General features: G+C 40.1%; 1 protein-coding gene across 1 annotated transcript in view; it reads right to left on the bottom strand.

Moving 5' to 3' along the window:
- Window positions 1-22,685, bottom strand: part of MYH9 (myosin heavy chain 9) — a 70,334-nt gene that overhangs the window by 30,258 nt on the left and 17,391 nt on the right. The window contains exons 3-9 of the mRNA XM_009086444.4: window positions 19,026-19,182; window positions 8,782-8,809; window positions 7,950-8,043; window positions 2,911-3,003; window positions 2,155-2,218; window positions 1,519-1,617; window positions 531-674 (exon numbers count right to left, since the gene is read on the bottom strand). Of these exons, the coding sequence (XP_009084692.1) occupies window positions 531-674; window positions 1,519-1,617; window positions 2,155-2,218; window positions 2,911-3,003; window positions 7,950-8,043; window positions 8,782-8,809; window positions 19,026-19,182 (679 nt within the window). The remainder of the gene's footprint in view (window positions 1-530; window positions 675-1,518; window positions 1,618-2,154; window positions 2,219-2,910; window positions 3,004-7,949; window positions 8,044-8,781; window positions 8,810-19,025; window positions 19,183-22,685) is intronic.

The raw sequence follows: 22,685 nt of genomic DNA, 5'->3' as shown, positions 1-22,685 counted from the left end.
TGTGCTCCCAGAATCAGACAATATTAATTTCTGATCAGCAGTTCAGTGTTAAGCTGGAAAGAAAGGCACACATTCTCAAAGGACTAATCCAGCAGTGGTTGGATCAGATACTTTAGAGCCGCTGCAAAGGGACAGGGGGAGCACACAAGCCATGCATTTCATAAGAGAATGAGGGGATTCTTGTATCTTTGATGTGTTTTTCATAAACTGGGTATACAAGCCTCTGACTGGGAACAAAAACAGCAAGCAGGAGCATGTTTTTATTAGCTGCTTGTTCTAGAGTTAACTGTATAACCTGAAACTGTGCTGGTAGATCCTGAGGTGGGTCACTCCAAAGCCATTGAATTTTGTTACTTACACACTGTTCACTCAGGGCAGGGGGAGCAGGAATGGACACAAGCAAAACAAAACCAACAAAATCCCTAAACAAAAAACTAACAAATCCAACCAAAACAAAACAAAAAAGAACACCAGAACAAAAAATCTCAAGACACAGCCTGTTCCCTTTTTCATTCCTTGCATATTCATACCTATCTGCTCTTCATCTGGGATGCCCATGATCTTCATTGCCTCCATGGTCTCCTGAAACATGTCTTTGTCCTGCTGACCTGGGATCGTAACATGTCCATTGGAAAGGAAGCGGTATTTGTTGTAAGGCTCCAGTAGCAGATCGTCTTAGGAAAGAATTGAGAAACAAGTTGCTATCGATTTTTTTTTTTCTAAACAGACAACAAGCTACCACCAATATCAAATTTCTGACTTGCATACACTTCCAGCTCCTGGATGAATCTAGGATTAAGCCCAGTTTTACTTTGGGCTGAATATTTAATGTATTTTAGATAAACATAGAGCTTTTCTGTGTTATTTCTTGCTATTCCTTCCTCTGGACTACTCCACCAAAACAGTGCCACTCATCATTAGGTCCTAAATTTGTAAGTAGTAGGGATTAACTTGAAAGTAAATCTGCCTTTAATTTCAGATACCTCATTTGTTTCAAGTCAGATAAAAGTTCATATATGAATTCTTGAAACAGTAGCAGCTATGAGAAAGTCCTGTCCGTGTGTCATTCCTGCAGATCCATTTGCAGCTCTTGCACAACACAGACCCACATTACCAGGCTGAGATATTAAAAAGGTGTGCTGGGATCCCAGACTGCTAGAGCTGCTAGAGGCTTGCAGATTTGTTCCACTCAGTTACATGCCGAGTGCATCACAGCAGGACCATTCCTGCACCAGAATGGTTTACATCATGCAAGACTAGACTAAACATGGGACAGTGATTTAGATAAGGAAGGGCGTAGAGTCATTGCTGGCAGGGAGTCAAGTGCAGGAAGGAACCAGAGAAGCAAGTTTTCAGGAACTGAGAAGTGCAGGGGGAGGGCAGATGGACGTATGAGAGCATGAAAGAAGTGGAGGAGACCTGACCATATCCAAAAGGCAGAGAAGGAGGAACTATGAAGGAACAGGTCTCTGTTGTTGTAGTTATGGGATTCTCTCACCAAAACACAATCATACTTACTCTTCAAATGCTCCCCTGCCCCAGAGAGCAGGTAATAAAAGATGTGGAAGGTTCTCTCCTCTTTGGCCTGGCGAATTGCACGTGACTTCTCCAGCAGATCTTCAGAGAGTCAAGGCCCATGACAGGACATACAAATCCCTTCCTGTTCTGTGGTAGGAGAAAAACCTACCTGATGTTCTCTTTGTACCAATTGACAGGGGTATTGACTTAGCAATCATTATCAGTCAATACCCATTGAGCTTCTAGTCTCAGTTCTGCCAGCCTCTGAATGATGACCATGGTAAGAGAGACTTAATTGGTAAGAAACACAAAAATTGATGCCATCAATCCCTACTTGCCTTGGAAAGAAGCAAGAATGACTTATGAAATTCCATACCTATTCATATGCTGCAGTTTATGCTTGCATTTCACCTCTTAAGATTCATATTCATTAACTCAGAAAAGGTCTGCACTGTGATCACAAAGGTCACAAAACACTACTGAGGAAAGAGGAGACTACAACAGTGATCTTGATAGCAGAAATTTAGAGTGCTTCCAACTGTTTTCTCAGCCTACGTCAGTGGTGATGAGACTGCTAGGTACCATTCCTGACACCTCTAGAGCCTTGAGCCTTTCAAGGGGTTACAGAAAGGATACAGGTTTCAATATTGGCTCCAACAATGTAGCCGTTGACATCAAAGTTGATTCTGATAAATTTGCCCTAAGAGGAAGACAATAGCATTAAAATTAGTATTCTTTGTGTTTGGTAACAACAGTAAAGAAGAGATGTAAACCTTCTCTTTTAATCCAGGAAAGGAAACTCCAAATGGGTCAGGCAGGTTTTTAGGCAAAGCATAAGGTCAGCCAATAGGCAACACCTACTGATCACAACAGCAATTGAAGAAAAAAAGACACCAAGCACTTCCAGACACCTCTGTCATTGTGACAGCCTACAACTCACACTCACTATGTTTCAACCTAGACTTCCCACAACCAGGATCCCTTGAATTTCACATTACACTACCCTGACAGTTCCACCCCTTTCAGTATTAGCTTCAACCATTTTCATTTGGCTTTGCTCCAGCTCCCCCACCTCAGATGTTGTCCATTGCTCTCCAGAGCAAACAAAATAAGGACGAGTATTTGCTCTCTAGGATAAAGCTGACTGTAACGATTACCAAAAAATCAGCACAGATGATCCTGGCACAGGGTCTGGTTTCTTCATTCTAGAGACCTAAAAGATCTGTTCTGGATAATTCACCAAATGAAATTAATTTCCCAGATTAATTTAAAGAAAGTCACTCAGTTACTCTATCTCTGAAAGCAATACACCCAAAAGCAGAACACTCTGGAAAGCGTAAAATACACTTTTGATGCACTTTTTGAATACACTCATGACATAATAATACTCACAAATCTTGAGGAGTTGTCATTCTTTACTGTCTTGGCATTTCCAAAGGCCTCCAGGATGGGATTAGCCTGGAGCAACTGTCTCTCCAGTTCTCCCTAGAGAGAAATCCAAAATTAATAAAGTAGGTAGTGGTTCACAGCACTAACCTTGGGTCAAACCAGCGCTGCAGTTTCAATTCACACTAGTTTGGCATCTGTTGCAGAGAAGCCATGTTAAAACTTAGGAGATGATCACTTAAACCTTCAAAGGAGACTCATTAGTTATATGGGTTAAACAGAAACATTCATAAATAAGCCTCATTCCCTTCCTCCCAGTGTGTCTTTCTGTTAGCAAGAAGCCCTTCAAGTCATTTGGCTGTAACATCCCGCAGACTTCCCAGGGACGAAGTGAAAACCATACCAGCATCCAAGACCAGGCCTTCCTCCCAGAAGTGTACTGCCATAGAGCCTGGAAGAGTGAGGTAAATCCTATCTTGCTAAGAAAAGACAGCTCTGAACACTGCTACTAGTAGGTTAAGAAGTTAGTCTGAAAAGCTCTAATGTTTTGTAAAAACCAAACACAAAAAGCTTGCACTTTTATAAAAGTCTACATCTTACTAAGTACAAACAAGCAAAAATCTCCTTTGTAAGGAGGAACACACAAAAAAGAGAATTAGTGGTATCCCACAAACTGAATGATTACTTGCAGTCTGCTGCCATATTCACACACTCCTCCCCCTAAAGGAACAAAAAATGCTGGAATTTTAGAGAAAGAAATTCAGAAGTTTTATCTCTGCCCAGTACTAGGCCATTGCAGCATATACACCTTTCCCTGCACGCTCTACACGTATCCCTAGCTCTTTTGAAAAATTACTTGTCCTCTGTGCTAAAAGCATGGCGTTCTCTATATTTCAAGATCAACTAAAAAGCTTCTGGAGACACAAAATTACAGTTTAGATTAACGTTTCTCTTTTTAGCAGTTATCAGTAAGTACTCAAGACTGCCTGTGCATAACAGATGGAAATGAAGTTTGATTTGTGAGAACTGGAATTTATGGGGAAACTATTTAAGGTTACTTCTACAGGAAAATTGTTCTCATTTGTTCTCAAAGACAGATTAGTTCTTACACAGTGTCTCTAAAAATACAGGCAACAAAAAAAAAGGAGGAAGATATATGAGAAACTGTACAACAAACTACAAGTCTTTATTTTTTACTTCCACGATTATTTCACTTAATGCTTGCGAAGTGCAAGGCCAAACAAGACCCCCAGCCCTGGTGGAACTGCACATACACAGAAGGGGCAGCTGCTGCAAACACCTCCATTCACTGTCAAGTATATGGAACAAGGGATTTAGCCCTGGTAAGGGAACCTGAGCTGGGACATCATCTGTCTCACAACAGACCCAGCATCTAGCATTGCATGTTAAAAAGCCTTGAAACTAGGGTTCAGTCCTTGAAACTGTGTGGTGTACACATTTCCCTTGTGTTCTGCCACATGTACTGAACTTGGAATGCTCTTTGCTCACACTATTTCTATTCCCCATCCTGCAGTGAAGCCCTAGGCCCCTGTTTCTAACTGCAATTTATTATTATTCAAGTGAGAGATGAAAGCAACACAGCACTTAAACCCAACTAAGTGGAACAAGGGGGGGAAGAGAAATCAGGCTTTGACATCTATTTTAATTATTTGGCTATAAATAAAACTGAGGCCATACCTAGCTACACAAAGACAGGAAGTTTATGCAAATCTACATATAATAGACCCTACTTACTTAGTACCTCAGGAAAAAGTGTCATTAGTTTCAAGTAGGTGTTGGTAAATTGTAGTTTAGAGGTGATTAGGTCTCTTGAAACACCAAGGTAGCAATACGCATAGAGAATGACAGCTTGGCCTCACAACAATATGAAGCTCTGGGGAAAGGAAAATGCTGAAGAGTTGGTCGAGTCACTGAGCTTTCCTGATTTGCCTCAGCACCATGACACAGTGGAAAAATCCAAGTTCTCAGCATGCCACAGTAACAGCACATAGGACTAAGTGTCTGCAATTACTGTACCCATTCCTCACTGCATGATGTCTTTGTTTAAAAGGCAATTCCATTATGTTGAAAATTTTTAATAAGTTTTGGGGTGGAGTTTGTTGGGCATTTTTTACTTTAAATTTTGATGGTCACCTTTCACTGATGGAAAATATTTCATTATTTATATACAATAGGTAATTTTGCAAAGCAAAACCATTACAAGACAGAGCTGTCCAAGCTTTCTAAAAATCTTAAGGTACCTATCATTAAGATGCTGCCAATTTCCTAGCACTTGTAACTGCCATTCCTTGACCTGAAACTAATTTGTTTAACACTTGGCATGCATTTGAAGTATGTGCAGTATTCCTCATGAAAACAGAAGCAGAAAAAGCCACTGGGCCTGTTAGCCTGCAGTTGGCAGTTGCCAATACTCTTCAGTATGCTGTCTTTCTACTGCTCTGAAATTACAACACCAAGCAACTAAAATCCTTGACATCTAACTTGCACTCTGAATTTTTTTTCAGCATCTCACACACTTTTTGGAATGTTTTCTAAGCAAGATAGAAGTCTTTTCAACTATTTATTCTTCAGAAAGTATGGAGAAAGGCATCCAGAAATCACATCTACCTTTAACAGCATGCAATTAAAAAATATATGGGGGAGGGTGTTTGGGTTGTTTGGTTTGTTGGAGTTTGTTGTTTTGTTTTTTACACTTCAGGGATTTGCTTTTGTATTCTTCTCTGCAGTCATGTGAGAGATTATCAAATAACTAAATCCCAACACCAGTGGCTGCATGGGGGAAGGAGGAAGATCAACCATAACTGAACTTTCGTTGCAAATATTTAAATATCAGCTACTATTACCCACAGATTTCCGATTAGCTGCAAACACTCACATCTTGAAAAATCATTACATGATTTAATCAGACAGTAGAGAAGCTTAGATTAAACACGGAAAAACACTGATTTCATCTTCCATAATTAGAAGTTTAAATAAATGACAAAATGTTTCTATCATTAGATTCAGTACTCCCCCCAGAGGAACCTTAGTGTGCATTGAAGTCACACCATGCAGCTAGAAGCTTATTTAGCTGAATATACTAATGCACTGGGAATGGTGGAATGCACCACTACCTCCAAAATAAGTGAGCTAAAGAATATGCTTTATAAAACTGATTTTGCCCTGTTATTTGGAAAAACACCAGTTTACATCCAAGAGTTCACAGTAAAGAAAGTACCAATACTTTCCATAATTTCCTTTGTTTAGTTCTGTGCCTAAAGACAAAAATCTTCCATGACCAGTATACCTGAGATCCTCAAAAAATTAAATGTATTCGTCTTCATAAGTTCCTATATTTTGATTCCAAGTTTGCTCCATAAAGAAGTGCTGCAGAGAACACTCACTGTTGATTAACAAAGGCTTCAGCTCTAAATCCCCTCTGGTAAGGTCAGTTTAGTCACAAAATATGGGCAGCAGGACTTTTTCAAAAAATCAAAACTTAGGGAAAAAATTAAATATCAAACTTGAGCAAATCACCAACCAGTCCAACTTAGGACTGTTTTATTCTCCTGAGCAGATTGCCTGTCCTGCTTCGGTGGTTCAAATTTTACTTACAGACAAGAGTGGAAGAATACTTAACTCAACCTCATGATTCTATTTTCCACACTTAAAAAAAGAAAAAAGGAGAATGTTTCTAAATACAGCTACTGACAGACCATGGAAAAACCTTCATATGTCTGAAATTTTGGCACATAGAATGTTGGGTTTTTTTTGGTAGAATTCCAGAAGTTAGTTACTACTATGTGCATGCACACACACAGTGTGCCTGCATGCAGAAATGCCTTCTTATTTATATGCTCTACATGCGTTAGACATGCCTACACAATAAGCTACTACAGGAAAACTTATTTAGAGATGCAGTGGACACACCTAGCACTTGGCTTTCACTAATGAACATTTCCAATGTGTTCAGATCTGGCTAACAAGCCCACAGTCCTAAAACACCCTGGCTAAACACTTAACAACATCAATATCACTAGGAACACCACAGACACTATATGCTTAAGATTCTAGGAAAGTCTTGTCCAGTCCTGATGGAATACTTCTAAGATGGTATGTGTCCGGAAAATCCTGCAAGAAAAACTTTAAAGGCAAACTACTATTGAGCAAAGAACACAAGTATTCTTGATATCACTATGGTCTCCAACTGAACATCCTTACAAAAAGATTACTGTGCACCACACAAAAAAAAAAAAAAAATTGTGAATTGTCTATGGATTTGTTTTAGCTGCAGAAAGTGATATTGGTGTGGAGTGAAAAGCTGCTCAAAAAAATCACACAATGGGACAGAAAATGCATTCCTGGTGCAGAACGTGCAGTAAACGTGCAGCTCACCTACGAGGATACAACTGAAGAATTCGGCAATAGTCCATCGGGGGAGAGGGAGGGGAAAAAAATATAAGTGAGACATCTTTAAAGTCCTCCCACCATCATCACCACCCTCCTCTCATGTTCTGCTAACACTTGGCAGTTTCCCCCCTTTTAATGTTTTCCTACAATTTATAAGCTTTCAACTGATGTCCACTAGTGTATCATTGTATTCTCCAGTTTAGAGACAGTACATGTAATGGCCAGACCTATCTATAATGGTACAGAAGAAAGGAGACAACTCCCCCACAGAAGATCAGTTTTAAACTGCCTAGACTGGTTATAAGCAATACAACCATGTGAAAAGATCAGTACAGGTGATGCATTTACAGCAGCTCTTGCCCATGCACTTGTCCACGAATCCAAGGGGTTGTGGATGAGTTTATGCCCACTGTAAATCCATCAAATTCAAAGGAGTTATGACTTTGAACAGTATTCCCTGACTTGCAATTTTTGACAGACTTGTTGTTTCACAGTTCACTGACCTCCTCAATCCCCTGACAGATGTTAACATCTAAGCTTCTACTTAGCAGTATGGCTTTTACCAATATCAGCCAATACATGTTTAGTGTCCAAAGTCAGCAAAGCAATAAAGCATCATTAAACCTAGGTCTTACCTGGTCTTTTTTGGACTTGTGCGAGGAAGCAACATGAGCCAGATACTGAATAACCTTCTTGGTGTTCTCTGTTTTACCAGCTCCTGATTCACCTCTGTAAAGAAAATCTGCAAGTTATCCACAAACAAGATGTAAGGGGACATTATCATATTTCTAATCCCAAAAGGGTTCCCGACATCCTTAACTGCATTCTGGCCATTGCAGCACCTCCCTTAAAACCAAGGGAAAAAAAGCTGGGATGCAGCTGGACTGCAACAGGGAAGGCAATAAAGAACTGTGCTTTCTAGTCACTTGGATACAGAGACTGTCAAGTGGCTGAGGAATAGCTTGGAGGCTGCTGTAGAGGTTGGGGTGAAAGGTAATGAAGTAAATCTTTCAAACAGGAAGCCTCCTGACTGCAAGAAGAAACATACCAATTCCTTAAGCATGGCTGAGGGCAAATCAATTTTACTGTGTCTTGAAGACAAACTGCAGCATCAAGAGTATCTGTTACTCTATCAGCCTCATCAGTATGCATGTACTTAAACGTAACAGCTGCATCAAATCTGAAGGATCACTCCAAGCCTTTTCCACTGACAAAGCTGTATTTCTTCAGTAGTTTGAGCACAGGGGCTGTTTCAAAGCTACCATTCCTCCATTTATTACAGAAATTATTTTGCAGAAGGAATTATATATTGAAGGAACTGTAGTGGGATTTTCTTTGACTCTCCATTATTACCTAATTCTGTAATTCCACTTCCAGCACCTAAAATTAAGAGAGACCTTCCTTTTTACAAGAATGTAAAAACACAAACTTTGACATGCAGACAAACTGACAACTGGAAATACTCACGTGCAAAGGATGGACTGATCCTCTCGATCTAGAAGAAATTTTAAAAGAGTAGTCAGACTAGAACTCTAAAAGAAAATTTCTCTGACAGAATGAAATCAACACCAAAGACCCTAGGAAATAGTAAACACTGACAAGTATCTTCAGAAACACAGCCAAGTAATCCCTTCTCTGGGGTTACTATATGCCAAAGTATATAATGGCACCACAGCAATTTTGTTTTCTTCATCCAGAAAGAATATTATTTGCATTACAATTTTTCTACTTCTAAAGAATTCTCCTACTGAATATTTCTTTACCATACAGCAACAGTGTGATGTGCATCTACTTGTTCTTCAGCCCCTACTGCAGTGGGCCCATACTGACTTACAAAAGTTATCAGCAGAGCAGAGAAAGGGGAAGAGGTAGGGGGAAAGAGAGACACCAACTGTTACAAATCCCAAAGTGCCAAAGATACACATCAAACAGAGGCTTTCAGACCAAAACAAACACTGGAGGCTCAGTGAGGAAATATTCGTTACTTATTTTGTACAGACTGGAGGCAGAAGCTAGAAGACTGAGCAGCAGCCTGCATCCTATACAGCTGATTGTTTGTGGCATCATCCCCTATTGTATTAACACAGTAGTTGATAACAACAGAAACCTTTTCTTTTCCATGTTGACATACCAGTAGACATACAAATGCCTGTGTTCAATTCCAAGCTGTGGATATCTTTCCAGTTACAGAACTTAATTCACCCAGCCCATTTACTACTATCTTCTCCCACATCTTTAACCTCCTGCCAGCATTCACCTACAATTCCATTTTGTTATGCACAGTCCTGACCAGTCCTTCCACCATGCCTTCATCCCACAGCTCCTGCACACACTCCACTGATTCTGCCCTGTTTCACTTTCACCCCTGCCCTCCACTCTGTGCCCACCTACCTCCACCCAGATTCCATCCCATTCCTTCACAACACCAGGAATGAGCTGGGAGCACTAGGAAGACTGGGGAGTGCCTGTGCCTACACCAGAACAGCCTCAAGTAGCTTGTTCTCGTGACAGGGACAGTGAAACATGCAACAGGTGGGCACAGCAAGGCATTGACTGACAGCCCACAAGAGCCACCGGGGCACACAGAACACACTGTGCCACCAAACTCAAAATCCACATTAGGCTGGGAGGTTTTTTGGTTTGATTTTAGGTGTTAGTTTATTTTTAAATCAAGACCAGAGGACTCCCAGATTATTCACTCTGAGGAGCTCAGTAACACTGCAGCAGTTAGATGGCATTCAGGCATTGCCACTTTCCTTTTTCCACTCATTGCATTGGACTAACATCTACTCTCTAAAGAGAGAGAAAGCAAGCCGCAAACATCCATGAGAGTATGCAATTCACGAGATCTCTCTAATAATTTTTTTCATAATTAGTGACCCACAACAGTATGTTTGTGTGACTGTCTCCACATTTTAGCTACTGCTTCTTTTTATTCCTTTTCCCCATAGCTTAGAGAAACCAAAACCGCTCAATATTCTTCCCACCAGACAGTACTTAATTATATCATCTAAGTCAGCATTCAAGTTGTTTGGTGCAAGATAAAGAGATTGAGCCGTAATTAGCGAAGGCTTTCTAGTCTGATAGATTTCAAGTACCTGAAACCTCTTTCTATACCCTTAAACACTGCTGCTGCAAGCACATTTAGCATTTCAGTATTAACAGCATGAATGGCACGTTAATCAAGAAAAATCTCCCATACACACAGTTTAAAAAGAGAGGAGTGTATCTACCCTTGGCACATATTTTTGTGGAATAAGGAAAGCTAGCAAACCAAACAGGTTTGAGATTCCAGCTTAAAATATGCTGAAGCCAATAATGGAAGCATTAGGTTCACATGCTAAGTATCCGCAACTCCTGCTCTTAACCATCTTTACTGGAAACCGATTGTATGCAGATGAGCATAAAAAATGAGAGGAAAATAATTTGCTTTTTTCCTTTTAAAACTTAGATTACCTGCCATTACCCTGTTAATACTGTTCTCAGAAAAAGCTGATCAGCCCCAAGCCTGGAAGAAAGCAAGTAGAAGAAAATCACCACTCAAAGGGTTTTGGCCTGGCAAATTCCTAAGCTTTCAAAACTAGATACTACAGCTTTACTTAAATTGCATATTCATTTTTTCAGGTGCTGAATTTATTCACTGCCTTTGAGATATACACTCCTTTTGCTGAAGGCCAGGCCTAGAATAGATGTTAGGCAGCTCCAAAGGCCTCACACATTTAAGGTTCCCAGTGGGTCAAGGGCTCAGCAGGCACATGCCAGCCCTCTGCATGACTGGGCACTTTGAGGGTGGATCAGGGGAATAACTAATGACTCATTTATGGATTGCCTAAGGAAATGTATTCTTCAGTAGCACAACACCTGAGTACAATTCTGCACCACAAAGCAGCTATGTGAAAGGACAAGACTGTGCCTCTGAATAACACCTGACTTTCAAAAGCTTGAATAAAAACAAGCAGTTCACTTGTTCAGAATAGGTTATGCTTGCATTCAGGTACTACAGAGGCTCTTCTAAGAAGTAGATTTGAGAGAAATAAAAAAAAAAATATTTTAAAAGGTAATTCTAAATAAGGTGGTCCTTATTGCTGGTAACCAGCTCTGACTTTGGAATTATGAGCTGGTGCTTCTCAGGCAGTGGAGCACCAGGCACTTGAACAGCACATGCCTTCCCATTTCCATCCTAGAGATGATATAGCAAAAGAATACCAGTAAGCAGACAGATAAACTGACTGCTCAACAGGAAAAGAGATGATCAACATCAGATAATAACACCAAGTAGTTCTTTGGCACTGAACACTTCTTGATCATGCCAAGTTTTCTCATACTTGATTGAGAAGTTCTTTCCAGCCTTGTTCCAGTAAGGATGTGATAGCCACATCATCCTGGATTGACCCCAAGGAGCCCCAAAGGGGGAGCTACAGGACTTTTCCCTACCATAACATAGACCAGGGTGTTGAAAGGTGGTCAGGCAGGAAAAGTCACAGACGGTGTTTGAAATTCTCTCAGCATGAAGCTTTCCTCCCCCAACATACTTTCCTGGTGGCCCACTGCAGCTGCCTTAGTCACCTCTGCTTGAAGTCAGCAGGATCGTACCTGCAAGTGCAGGCAAGTCTCTGGGAGTACGCAGACACTGCCATAAAAGGCAACATTCCTGTTTGCAATCCGGGGGAAATTCTTTCCCAGGACTGCAAAGCAGCAGTCATTGGGATAGCTGGAATTCTTCTAATTGTGTATAGACAGACAACTCAAATAATGTGTTGAGCAACAGGAAACTGGAGCCGACCAAAGGGGCAAAGAGCTAGCACATATAAAGCATAACTCTTAGATACTCTTCAAGTTAAGAACAGTTTCAAGTGCCAATATTTGTTCTCCATATAATACTGACTTGTGCCATCATGAATCAGAATTCAGTTGTTCAGGCAAGAGGCCACCTCCCCCCCCTCTTTTTTTTTTCCCCCCAAAGGATCATTCAACATGGGCGTACTGCGCTACTTCAGTCAGCACTTGCCTTTACTTCATTGTCAGTTGTGCAAGCAACCTACTCAGCAAAAGAGAATGTGCTCAAAAGAGAATGTGCTGGGTACCATAAACTCAGTTGCTTATAATAACACAATCAAGAAACGCCTGATTAAAAGAAATCTGCACCTGCTTTTCAGTTCTAAACAGAGTCACTTATTAAAAACAATCCAGAATAACAACTCATTAGTTAATTATAGCAACAGTTCTGTATTTCAAACCAGCTGACAAGGAAAGCTTTTTATCTAGGCTCTTCTTCAGCTCTCATCATCATAGTATTCAAGTGATCACAAGACACAGCAGCCTCAAACATCCAGAAATTCAGGAAGTGAAATATCCTTCAAATTTAAACTATGCAGCAGTATGGTATAATAAGATCAGTAGATTAATTTTACTATGTAAAAAACTCCATAATACGTAACTTATTCTTGACTTTCTTTCGTCCACTAACAAAAGACTGCATTTTAGACTGCTCACTGCTTCAGCATACATAAAAAACAATTAAACCAAAATTTGTTTTCACAAGAGAGACATCTTTGTACATAGAAAGTACTCAACCAAATACACTACTGCAAAACAACAAGTGTGAATGAATGCTGAACTGCTGTGGTCAAACACATTGTCATAATTGATAAATTAATACAGCTCCAAAGTATCGAATTTTGTTTTTAAATGTTTTGGGATGGGAGAAGTAAAAGGTTAGAAGGCTAGAAGAGAATGTGCAATTTAAGCTCCACATCTCAGTTACAGAACATCCTACCAGGCCTTTATCACCCACTTCCTCTGCATGAGTGACTCTCATTTCAAGCCTGTTCATCTCCATAAAAGGAGAAGTAATATAGCATTCACACAATGGTGACATCACCTCTGCAGCTAAGAGGAAGTGGAGCTGAAAGGCAAAGGCTTGGCTTGCAGTCCCCAGCCTATAGCTGACTCATTAAGGCTAAAAGCTTAACTATGGCTGATGGTACCACCCACCTCCTAACCACAGCGTCTGGCAGGCCGGGGCAGCGCAGCCCTCCGCGCTCCCGTTACTGCTCCCAGCACCCGCGGAACGCCTGCAGCCCAGCCTGGGCTGGCCGGCCAAGCTACACAGCTGACCTAAAGCAAAAATTACTCTTAAATGCATCTAAGTGCCTCAATCACGCAGTCGTTTCAGCTCTTTACTGCCTCCTCAAAATTCTCTTCCAACATCAACATAATTTTACATCCCATGTCCTTTCCTCAGGGCTCTTAACACAGGAGGAGCCCCAGGGACCTGACACACTGTGCTACACGGAACAACCCCACTGGCATCAGACCTAACCAAGTAGGTTCACTGTGGTGCTTTAACCTACATGCTGGCTTGAATGGGATCAAAAACACTCCAGGGGAACACCAGAACAGAGCCCCAGAACCTGTTTTTGCACTGTCATTTAAAAAACGTACTATAGGGAAGTCTCAAAATGCTAACAGCTATCATCAAATACAAAAAGAAAGAGAAAAGAGAAATCAAATGAAGGAGAAACATAGCATATCCAAGACAGCTCTCAACAATACAGCTTCAAGATTAAAAAAAAAAAAAAAAAAAAAAAGAGAGAGAAAAAAAAATCGCTTGAGTTGGCAGGAATACTGCAATGCCAAGATTCAGCTCTGCATTAGCTGAAGTTTGAAAACGGTCACAAGGAGAAAAGTAAATTTCATTTTTCAAAATGAAATATATCCTACAGACTCAAGTGGAAATATTTACTTCCCCAAGACATTTTTGGACTAGAGCCCACATCTCCCCTTCTCTAGAACTCTAACTGAACCTGGAGATAGCAGAAAACAAGTTGTAAGCTGTAATTTTAGGTTATGCAAATGTTTTTGAAGTTCTGACAGAAAAGAAAAACTAGTATACAGACTGCAAAAAGCTCAGGCAACTCATGATACTAAAACAGTGAACTGCAGGGAGACTGACAGCAGGGGCTGAACCATTACATAAGCGACTGCCAGAGAAATCCTGCTCTGGTTTACAGGAATGAATCAAAATGGGTGTGGTAACTACTAAAAAACAAGTGGGCAACCAGACTCTTTTTTAGCTCCCTGTTCTCATGAAAACCACATCTCAAGGCACAGATTTTTAGAGCTGCATTTAGAAATTTCAGATAATTCAAAGCACGTAAAACATTTCTTAAGGAAATTTAAAACAATGTACGTATTTTCTTGCCATTTGCACCAAAACAAATATCCTCCATAACTAGCATCCAAATTTCATGTTGCCCTTTGCATGAGAAATTTGGACATATCTGGAAAACACACTTGTGAAACCACAAGCTATATTCTTTTGGGTTTTAGTGGAAATAGAACTCGACCTTTACATGCAACTTGAAAGAGACATGTGTGCCTCTACATAAATTGAGCAGGTCTCAACTGAGAAGCACTGACAGAATATTATACAGAAAGGAAAGATGCACTTTGGGGTAGTGCATTATATAACAAAAATATAGCAATGCTAAGTGCATTATATAGCATAATATAGCAATGCTAACAAGCAAGCTGGGAAATTACTTAGAAGCAAGCAAGTTAAAACAGAAGTGTTCTGCTAGCTAAGAAACCGAAGAGAAATATGCAAACATTTAAGACTTACAAACAAAACACTTGAAGGTCTATATTCTATGGGAGCAGATCTAGAGGCTTGTCTTTTGTGAAAATCACAAGTGGTCCCAAGATGCATGTGAGGATCTACAAAGCAAGGGATTTGTCTTACAACACCTAACACTGTGGTTCCTCACTTAATGTAACAAGATGTCACTAAAAAATCACAAAGGTACGTGCTTCAGATTTTTTTATTTTCAACACCAAACCCAGAGACTACCTAACTCCCAAGTGAACACCAGCACAGTTCTGGGCGTACAGGTCCCTTTGAAGACTAATCCATCAAGGTCAAAGAGGGTTTAGTCATTGCTCAGTGATTTTCAGAGTTTTGCTAGGTGAAACATTAGGAGCTCTCCAATAATGTGGAGAAAACCAGCTAAGAAAAGAGACGGAATATATTCATTAGCTATGTGCTGTCTATTCCCTTTCCTACCTACCTTATTTGAACAGGTCTAAGCTTTGTAGACCAGAATCACCCTACTGACCTAACCTATTACAGAAGTTACAGATACTTTTCAGGTTCCAGATACCAATTAAATTTATATCTTCTATCACTATCTGACACAGAAAATTCTCTATGTGTGTTCCAAATAGACAAAGAGGTGCTGTTTAACAGCTTTAAAATATGTTTTTCTAAATCGAGGCCCTGAAGACTGTGAATTGAGGTAAATAATGTACCTCTTCAGTATACATCAGCTGCATTAGAATAATGATTTGTTTGCTCAAGACACCACTCCACTTGCAGGCACTGTGCTTCAATCATTAGCACCAGAAGAATAATTCTTCTGAAAGCAGATCTGAGGCTTCTGGCATCCAGGTTACCCAGGGAACAGAAACATTAGGAAAAAGTGTTGTTTTCTCTAAAAGAAAAAATGTCACGTTTTTGAGAGTTTTGTTCTTGAGGCACAGGAAGTCTCTCCAGGTAACATGTAGCAAAATAATGTTTTCATCTCATTCTGAGAGTCACAGTCTTAGGCCTGAGAAAAAAGGGGGAAAACCCCCAATAACTACAAACAACGCACTCTGAACATTCCCTTCACCATTTTATTTCTTCAAGAAAGTACTTCTGGGGAAATTGACAGGGGAAATTGACAAAAAGCAATATAATCTCTTGGAATATCTAAGTGCCCTGACACTTCTGTCAATGAAGTAACCAGAAGATACAAAAAGAAGACCAAGCTCACCCACAGTACATCAGCACAGATGCCTGAAAAGAGTTAAACAGTTTGTGGATTAGCAGAGGTTGGAACAAAACTCTCATCTTCCTCTCTCTTCCTGATGAGCCATCCCTTTGAAAGCCCTGCTTATTCAAATACCATAAATTGACTGAAAACCAACCAACAAAAAAAAAAAAAAAAAAAAAAAAAAAAAAAAAAAAAAAAAAAAATCTGAGTCCAAATCAATTAACACACAAAGCTTTTCCTCGCTGTCAGTTTAAGAGATAACTATACCCTGTGCTCACAGAAGTCAGAGTCAAATCAGCTTGCTATCCTTCTCCAGGCCATGAAGGATTCCCAGTCTTCAGGGCTCTGAAAGTAACCTAGGGAAGGCAGCCTAATCCTAAATGCCTCTGGCTCATGTGGAGCACCCAACCCTTTCATCTTCTATTCTCTGTACAGATTCCTGCCATACCACTGGCTGCTGCACCAAACCTCCCCCACCGCTGAGCAAAACCCAGAAAGTGGAATAGGAATGTTGCTTTCCATTCCCCTCGAGGCTAGCCAGGACCAGAGACACTGCAACAATCTACTACTCACCCTCACTCCCAGTAGCAGAGATTGGAATGCTACTGCTACCCTTTGAAACAAGGAAATAAGGCAATAAATAACTCTTAAAACAATCCTTAGAGGTCTTGTAGCACACAGAGGTAACTGTGAAACCACACAGAAAAATCTTCCCAAAACTAGTTAAACAGATCAAGGCAGGTAAGTTCAAAAGCTAACTGGGAATGATATTCATATCAACAAGCATTACAAAAAGTCAGCAACAAGGTATCTAAAACTAGGCAAAGAAGAACTGGGGTAAGCCTCTAGACTGTCAATACTGCTGAGAATGCAGCACAGCTAGAATTGTTCTGGGAAAGGTAAACACTCCAGCAGGCCTCATAGCAACTTTCCCATGCTTGGAAAACACAGGCAGGGCTGCCATTCTTCAGCTCTGTACAACAAAGCAAGTCAAGTCTGGGATTGCCAAGTCTTAGACATCATCCAAGTAGGGTCTGACAGAGACAGAGACATCACCTCTTTTCAACAGGAAAGAAAATACCCACATAGATTAATCACTACCTCTGAACCACCATCAGACCAAGGAAGGTCACCTGTCCCCTGATGCAGAATTGCAGCCGTTGGGGTATCTTCTGTCACATACTGATATACCTGGCAGGGACGAAGGACAAGATGCAGGCACATGCACTTCCAAGTGGTTTAACTGCTGTCTATAAGGGAAAAGGACTGATTCTGCAGTCTCCTTACAACACTGCCAAAGAAACTGTTTCTGATTCTATGTAGACAAGGTTTCTTTCTAGGGAACAGTAACTTTGGTACAATTAATAGCTTGTTTAACAAAAATGCAAATTAGTGCTTGAGCTAACAGGGAGCAGGCAAAGGAGGGAAGGAAGCAATAAAAGGAGGAAAAGTGTAATGAGGCTTATGGACAACATTCTGCCATGTAAAATATAGGTGGAGCATCTATTCTTGGCATATCCAATCTTGCTCTAAGGGAAGTGAGATCCTTTAGTGGTCCAGCTTCACAGGTTTTTATCTCCTGGATGCAGCATTCATTTCAGAGTAACACACCAGCAGTATGGCTGTATTTCTTCAAGACTTGCCATATCTTCAGCAAATTGCCACCAACACCCTGCCACCAGTCCACTTCAGCATGTCTGTGTACTCACCTCTCTCCACCACAGGCTTTTATAAATATAGATTAACTGATCCATCACATTAGCTCTGCCCTGCATGGCACCACACTTTAGCAACCTTTATCAGCTTTTCCCACAGCAAGTTTGTTGGAAGACACTAACATAGGTCAGCAGATGGAGAGTTTCTCTCTTTTCCACTCTGGGAACCTATATCATTAGGGCAGGTGAAAAGCAGAACTCAAACTGAGACTAATGAGAATTTTAAAGCCTGATTTTATTATATCTGGACTTTGCTCAAAAATGTGATGCTAGTGACAAGACCTAGGGGTAACAAACACCTTAATCATTTCTAGGCATCAAAAAATAAAGGAGTAGTAACATCCCCACAGGCACACCAAATCAAACCGTCCATTACACCCTTCAAACCTTACAAAGTATTCCTCCTCATAAAACCAAGGTAACAGACTGGAAGAAAAGCACAAAATACCTCCACACCTGAACCTCTCCAAGCATCACACACACCACCACTGACTTTGTGAAAAACCTTCTCTCAGACCCAGGGATATGCACAATGCATCCAGAGTTCCATATTTAGAAGTCCTCAAGTGATAACCAGGTAGCAGATAATATATGTATAATGTGGAATGAAATATGGTTATCTACTTGCTTTCTTTTATTCCATGAAAAGGCAACAGATGTACTTAATATTTCCTGATAGTGAGTTTTATTAACGAAGTAAGAATATAACCAAACAAGTCTTGACAGTAAAGCTACCACTGACTATCACACTTCAAAATATAGGTAATACTAAGCTTGAGCCTCCCAACCAGATTGTGCAATTGGATTTTAAGCTGGCTTTTATTAAAAGCCTCTATCAAACAGTACACATCCCTGCCCACCTACAGCTATCTCAATTCATAGGCTCATCACTGAGATGGAAAATTTGCTACCTCAGTTCTCCTTGCCTGCTCCTCTGAACCCCATGCATTCACACCAGCCTGTTCTTTATGCCAAATTTAGCTCTCACCAGACTTTTTGTATGGTTCTTCAATCCACTACAGCAGGAAAGAGCTATTGACCTGAACACAAAAGCTGGTACCACGTAGTGTCTGTAGCAAGGACAATAATGCCTTTTGATAGCAGTGAGTTGTTGTTCTCCTACAGTGTTTTGACTGCAACCTTGATTTCAACAAGAGTCATTATCTCAGTCAGCACTCACCTTGCATCATACTCCTGTAGGCTGTGTCTGTGATGGCATAGATATGAGGGGGCATTTCATGTCTCTTTTTGCCTTTGTACATCTCCACTATTTCTTCTGAGTATATGGGCAGGTTCTTGTAAGGATTGATTACCACGCAGAACAGGCCTGAGTAGGTCTGGAAAGAAATGCCCCAGCAAATAGAGATAGAAATTTAAAATGTTGTATACTTGCATATTTTTAACAGTACATTACTTGAAAAAACAAACAAACCAAACAGTGCTTTTTAATTAGTTCTTCCAGTGATGCCATGTGGAATGTTTCCCACTAATGAATATTAGAATCTGAGGAACAGCCAAAGTCCTCTCACCTTGACCAGTACTCAACTCTTTCAGGTGTACAGTGCACACCTACTGATCCATTAGTCACACTGATATCACTGGTCTGCTCCCCAGCTAATTAGCAGTCCACTAGGACTGGATTTTCTTCCTTTCAAAGTTCCTATACTCCAAGTCAAGTGCCATTTTATTATATAATGTAGGTACTTAGCTGCAAAATACCTATATTTTATGTTGTGTCTCATGCTTAATATCTACTTATCTAGTAAATGATCACTAAACAAAATAGAACCTCAAGCCAAAATAGTCACTAAAAGAAAAATAGGACCAGCCTACTCCTAAGAGGTTTTCAAGACTGCTGGACTATGCCTAAGGCAGTGCTATCCTGTTCTGAATGGAAAGCTGATTAGATGGCCTCCTGAAAACCCTCCAAGCCAGAACACTTTCATGATTTATAAGGTAGCAAGTGTGACTAGAACTAGATTCAAATTGTAAGGTCAGCAATGTATACTATGTTCAGTATGTATGTTTAGAATGCTCAGTATTGTTCAAAACCAGTCAAAATAGAAAAAAAATTCTAAAAGAAGTCAGCAGTATATGCCAAAGTTTACTTCTAATTCATATCAAATGGTTAATTTGTCATCTATGACAGCAAACTTCCATTTCTCCATTGGTTTCCACTGGCTTAAATTGCACAGTTCTGAGGGCATACAACTGTCAAAACACTTCCAGTGAAAATATTAAGCGTCTTAAAAAAAAAAAAAACCATAAACGCAAACTTTGAGATCTGAGCACCAAAAAAAAAAAACAAAAAAAAAACCCCCAAAAAAACAAAAAAAAAAAAACCAACCAACCAAACAAACAAAAAAAAACCAAAAAAACCCCAAAAAAACCAAACCCCAACAAATTTTTTACTTCCAAAGGGAATAAGAAGAGCAGAGGCTTCTTAGATATTTCCTAGACATTCTAAGAATAGCATTCCAAGCCCTGCTCCTAGGGCTTAGTGCTATCCTAGCTCCCTGTCAACTTTAGAAACAGCTGTTTGAAACATCTGGAGATGAGCAGCTTCCTACAGCAACTTGCAGCGCTACCAGAAGAGAGTGCATTGGGCATTTTTTATTTCTATTGCCAAGATCTCGTCTCTTGTTTGCTCAATGAAAAAAGAGTGCTTTGGAGTGGTAGAGTTCTCCACAAGGAGCACAGAGAGTACTTAATCAGATTTAGCTCCTTAGCTAAAGGTAAGGATTAGACTGCAGTGCTCAAAAGGGTGAAAATAGCATCTACTACACTGTTTGTGGTAGCAGATGTAGTTTATCTCCAAATTTTCTACATGCTGGCTTAACACTAAGTAACAAGTCCACTGTTACATGCAGCAGATTCAGATATAGATGCAGACAGATGTCCTCCAGGAAGTGAGTTTTTCATAGATATTTAAGGTTTCTTTTCCACATCCCAGTATAAACAATCAAGATATGTTTCCAGACCTACTCTTTTTTCCCTCCTTTTTCTTTTTCCATTCATTTTTTTAAAACATTTGAGGACTATTGGAATGGCTTACAGAAAATACTAAATGTCTTTCCAAAGTGGAAAACTATGAAAGTTGGCTAAAAACCTTTTGGCATAGTCCTTCTAAAGTTCCAGGAAGCTAAGCTTCTAGTCAGGTTAGGTTTCAGGTAGTGCTTGAAGAGAGCAGTTTAAGGAGTTTACAGCAACCAAGCCAGCAATGTCAGTTCCTTTTGCTTTAGTTTTAGTTCTCCATCAAGTCTGACAGCACTTGCACAGCACAGAATAAAAGCTGGAAGTCTGGGGGATGCTTTCCTGACCTTTGACTACACGAGTGGAACACAGAGTAGGAAAAAGAGAGAGAAATAGGTCAATGCGAAAGCAGCATGTTCACAGTGCACACAAGTCCACAAAGAAGGTAGAGCTTTCTTAGCTCTGTATGTGTGATTCTTCATGGCTGTGACTGCTGACAAATTAGAATGGTTGCTTTTCACATAAATAGAGTTCATGTCTAAAGACACCCTGTGGGTGAGAGCAGCAGTTTAGAAAAGGGAACACATTAATTTCACTTAGAGTGATGAAGCCATGAAGCAAGTATGCAAGAAGAAGCTACCATCTTCTTCCAGCACCCTGCTTGCCAGGAGAAATACCTAAGGGAAGTTTCCAAGCAGTAAAATGACCTCAGCCGTGTTGGAGGGATATTTTTGTCTAATAAAGATGGGCAACTAATTATGGCTGGGATAAGAAACTGAGTGAGACCATCATGTCATGACTGCTGGTTGAGCCCACTGACAGTTTCATATAGGAAGCAAGTTGAGTTGTATGAATAAGCAGAAGCTGCCAGCCCTACCACAGAGAAGACAAGAGTTATCTTCATCTTACTGAAGTACAAATAAAGACTCATATGCATAAATCCCTGAATTGAACCCAGGGTTCCAATTCAAAGGCTCATCTATTATAAGCATAGCTGGCTTGGAAATCTGTACTTTGTCTCAGACATTACTATCTCAAAATAGAATTCTGGCATTACCTTTCACTAACAATTTCAAGTGACACACATGCCAAACTGGAACTAGTTTTATTTTTCTAACTGTTAAACTAACTCTGAGGAGTTGAAAGGACCATCTGCAGCATGGTACAAAGCTGACAGCGACAGAAAATTTATTTTCCAGTAACAGTTAACTTCAATAAAATAACTGGAACAGGTAAGACTGAGTTTTGAGTTTCACACTGAATACAAACAAAGCAGTTCAGGTAAACAAAAATTATTCACAAAAGCTGAAAATGATCTTTTGGCAAAGGATTCCAAATAGAAAGGATTAATAGGAAAGCCAGTCTCTTAGCAAGTCACCTCAGTGCAGAACCAATCCACACATGGAAACAGCAAAATGGTGTTTGGAGTCAAGCTCTTAGTTCTTGAATTGTTTGTCACTTCTCACTCAAAATCTGCCTGCACCAGCAAAAAGATTTCCCCCTTTGTATTACAGGATGGAAAGACAGAAAAATAAAGACAAATGAAAAGGAAAAAAGATAATAACTTATAAAAACACACAGCCTTGCTGCCAAATAAGAAAGAAAGGAGAAGAACAGAACTAAACTATGCCTGCAATCTTCAATCTTTCACAGACATTTATGCTGGAGATGCACTGCGTCTACTCCCTTTCTTCAAGCGGATTAATGATCAACTAACAGCCACTCCAATGAAAGTATTTTAAGCCTTCCCATTAATCTCCTGACTTGCTGAGAACTGCTGACAGGTGAGATCAGCCCATTTCACAAGTGCACAGGAACACAGTTTTGGCAAGACTCAGATTCTGTAATAGAGAAACACTATGCAAGG

Source organism: Serinus canaria, chromosome 1A (assembly GCF_022539315.1).
Source record: "Serinus canaria isolate serCan28SL12 chromosome 1A, serCan2020, whole genome shotgun sequence".
Classification (NCBI taxonomy): Eukaryota; Metazoa; Chordata; class Aves; order Passeriformes; family Fringillidae; genus Serinus; species Serinus canaria.
The sequence above is the reverse complement of the archived record's forward strand: the minus strand, read 5'-3'. Positions and strand labels throughout refer to the sequence as shown.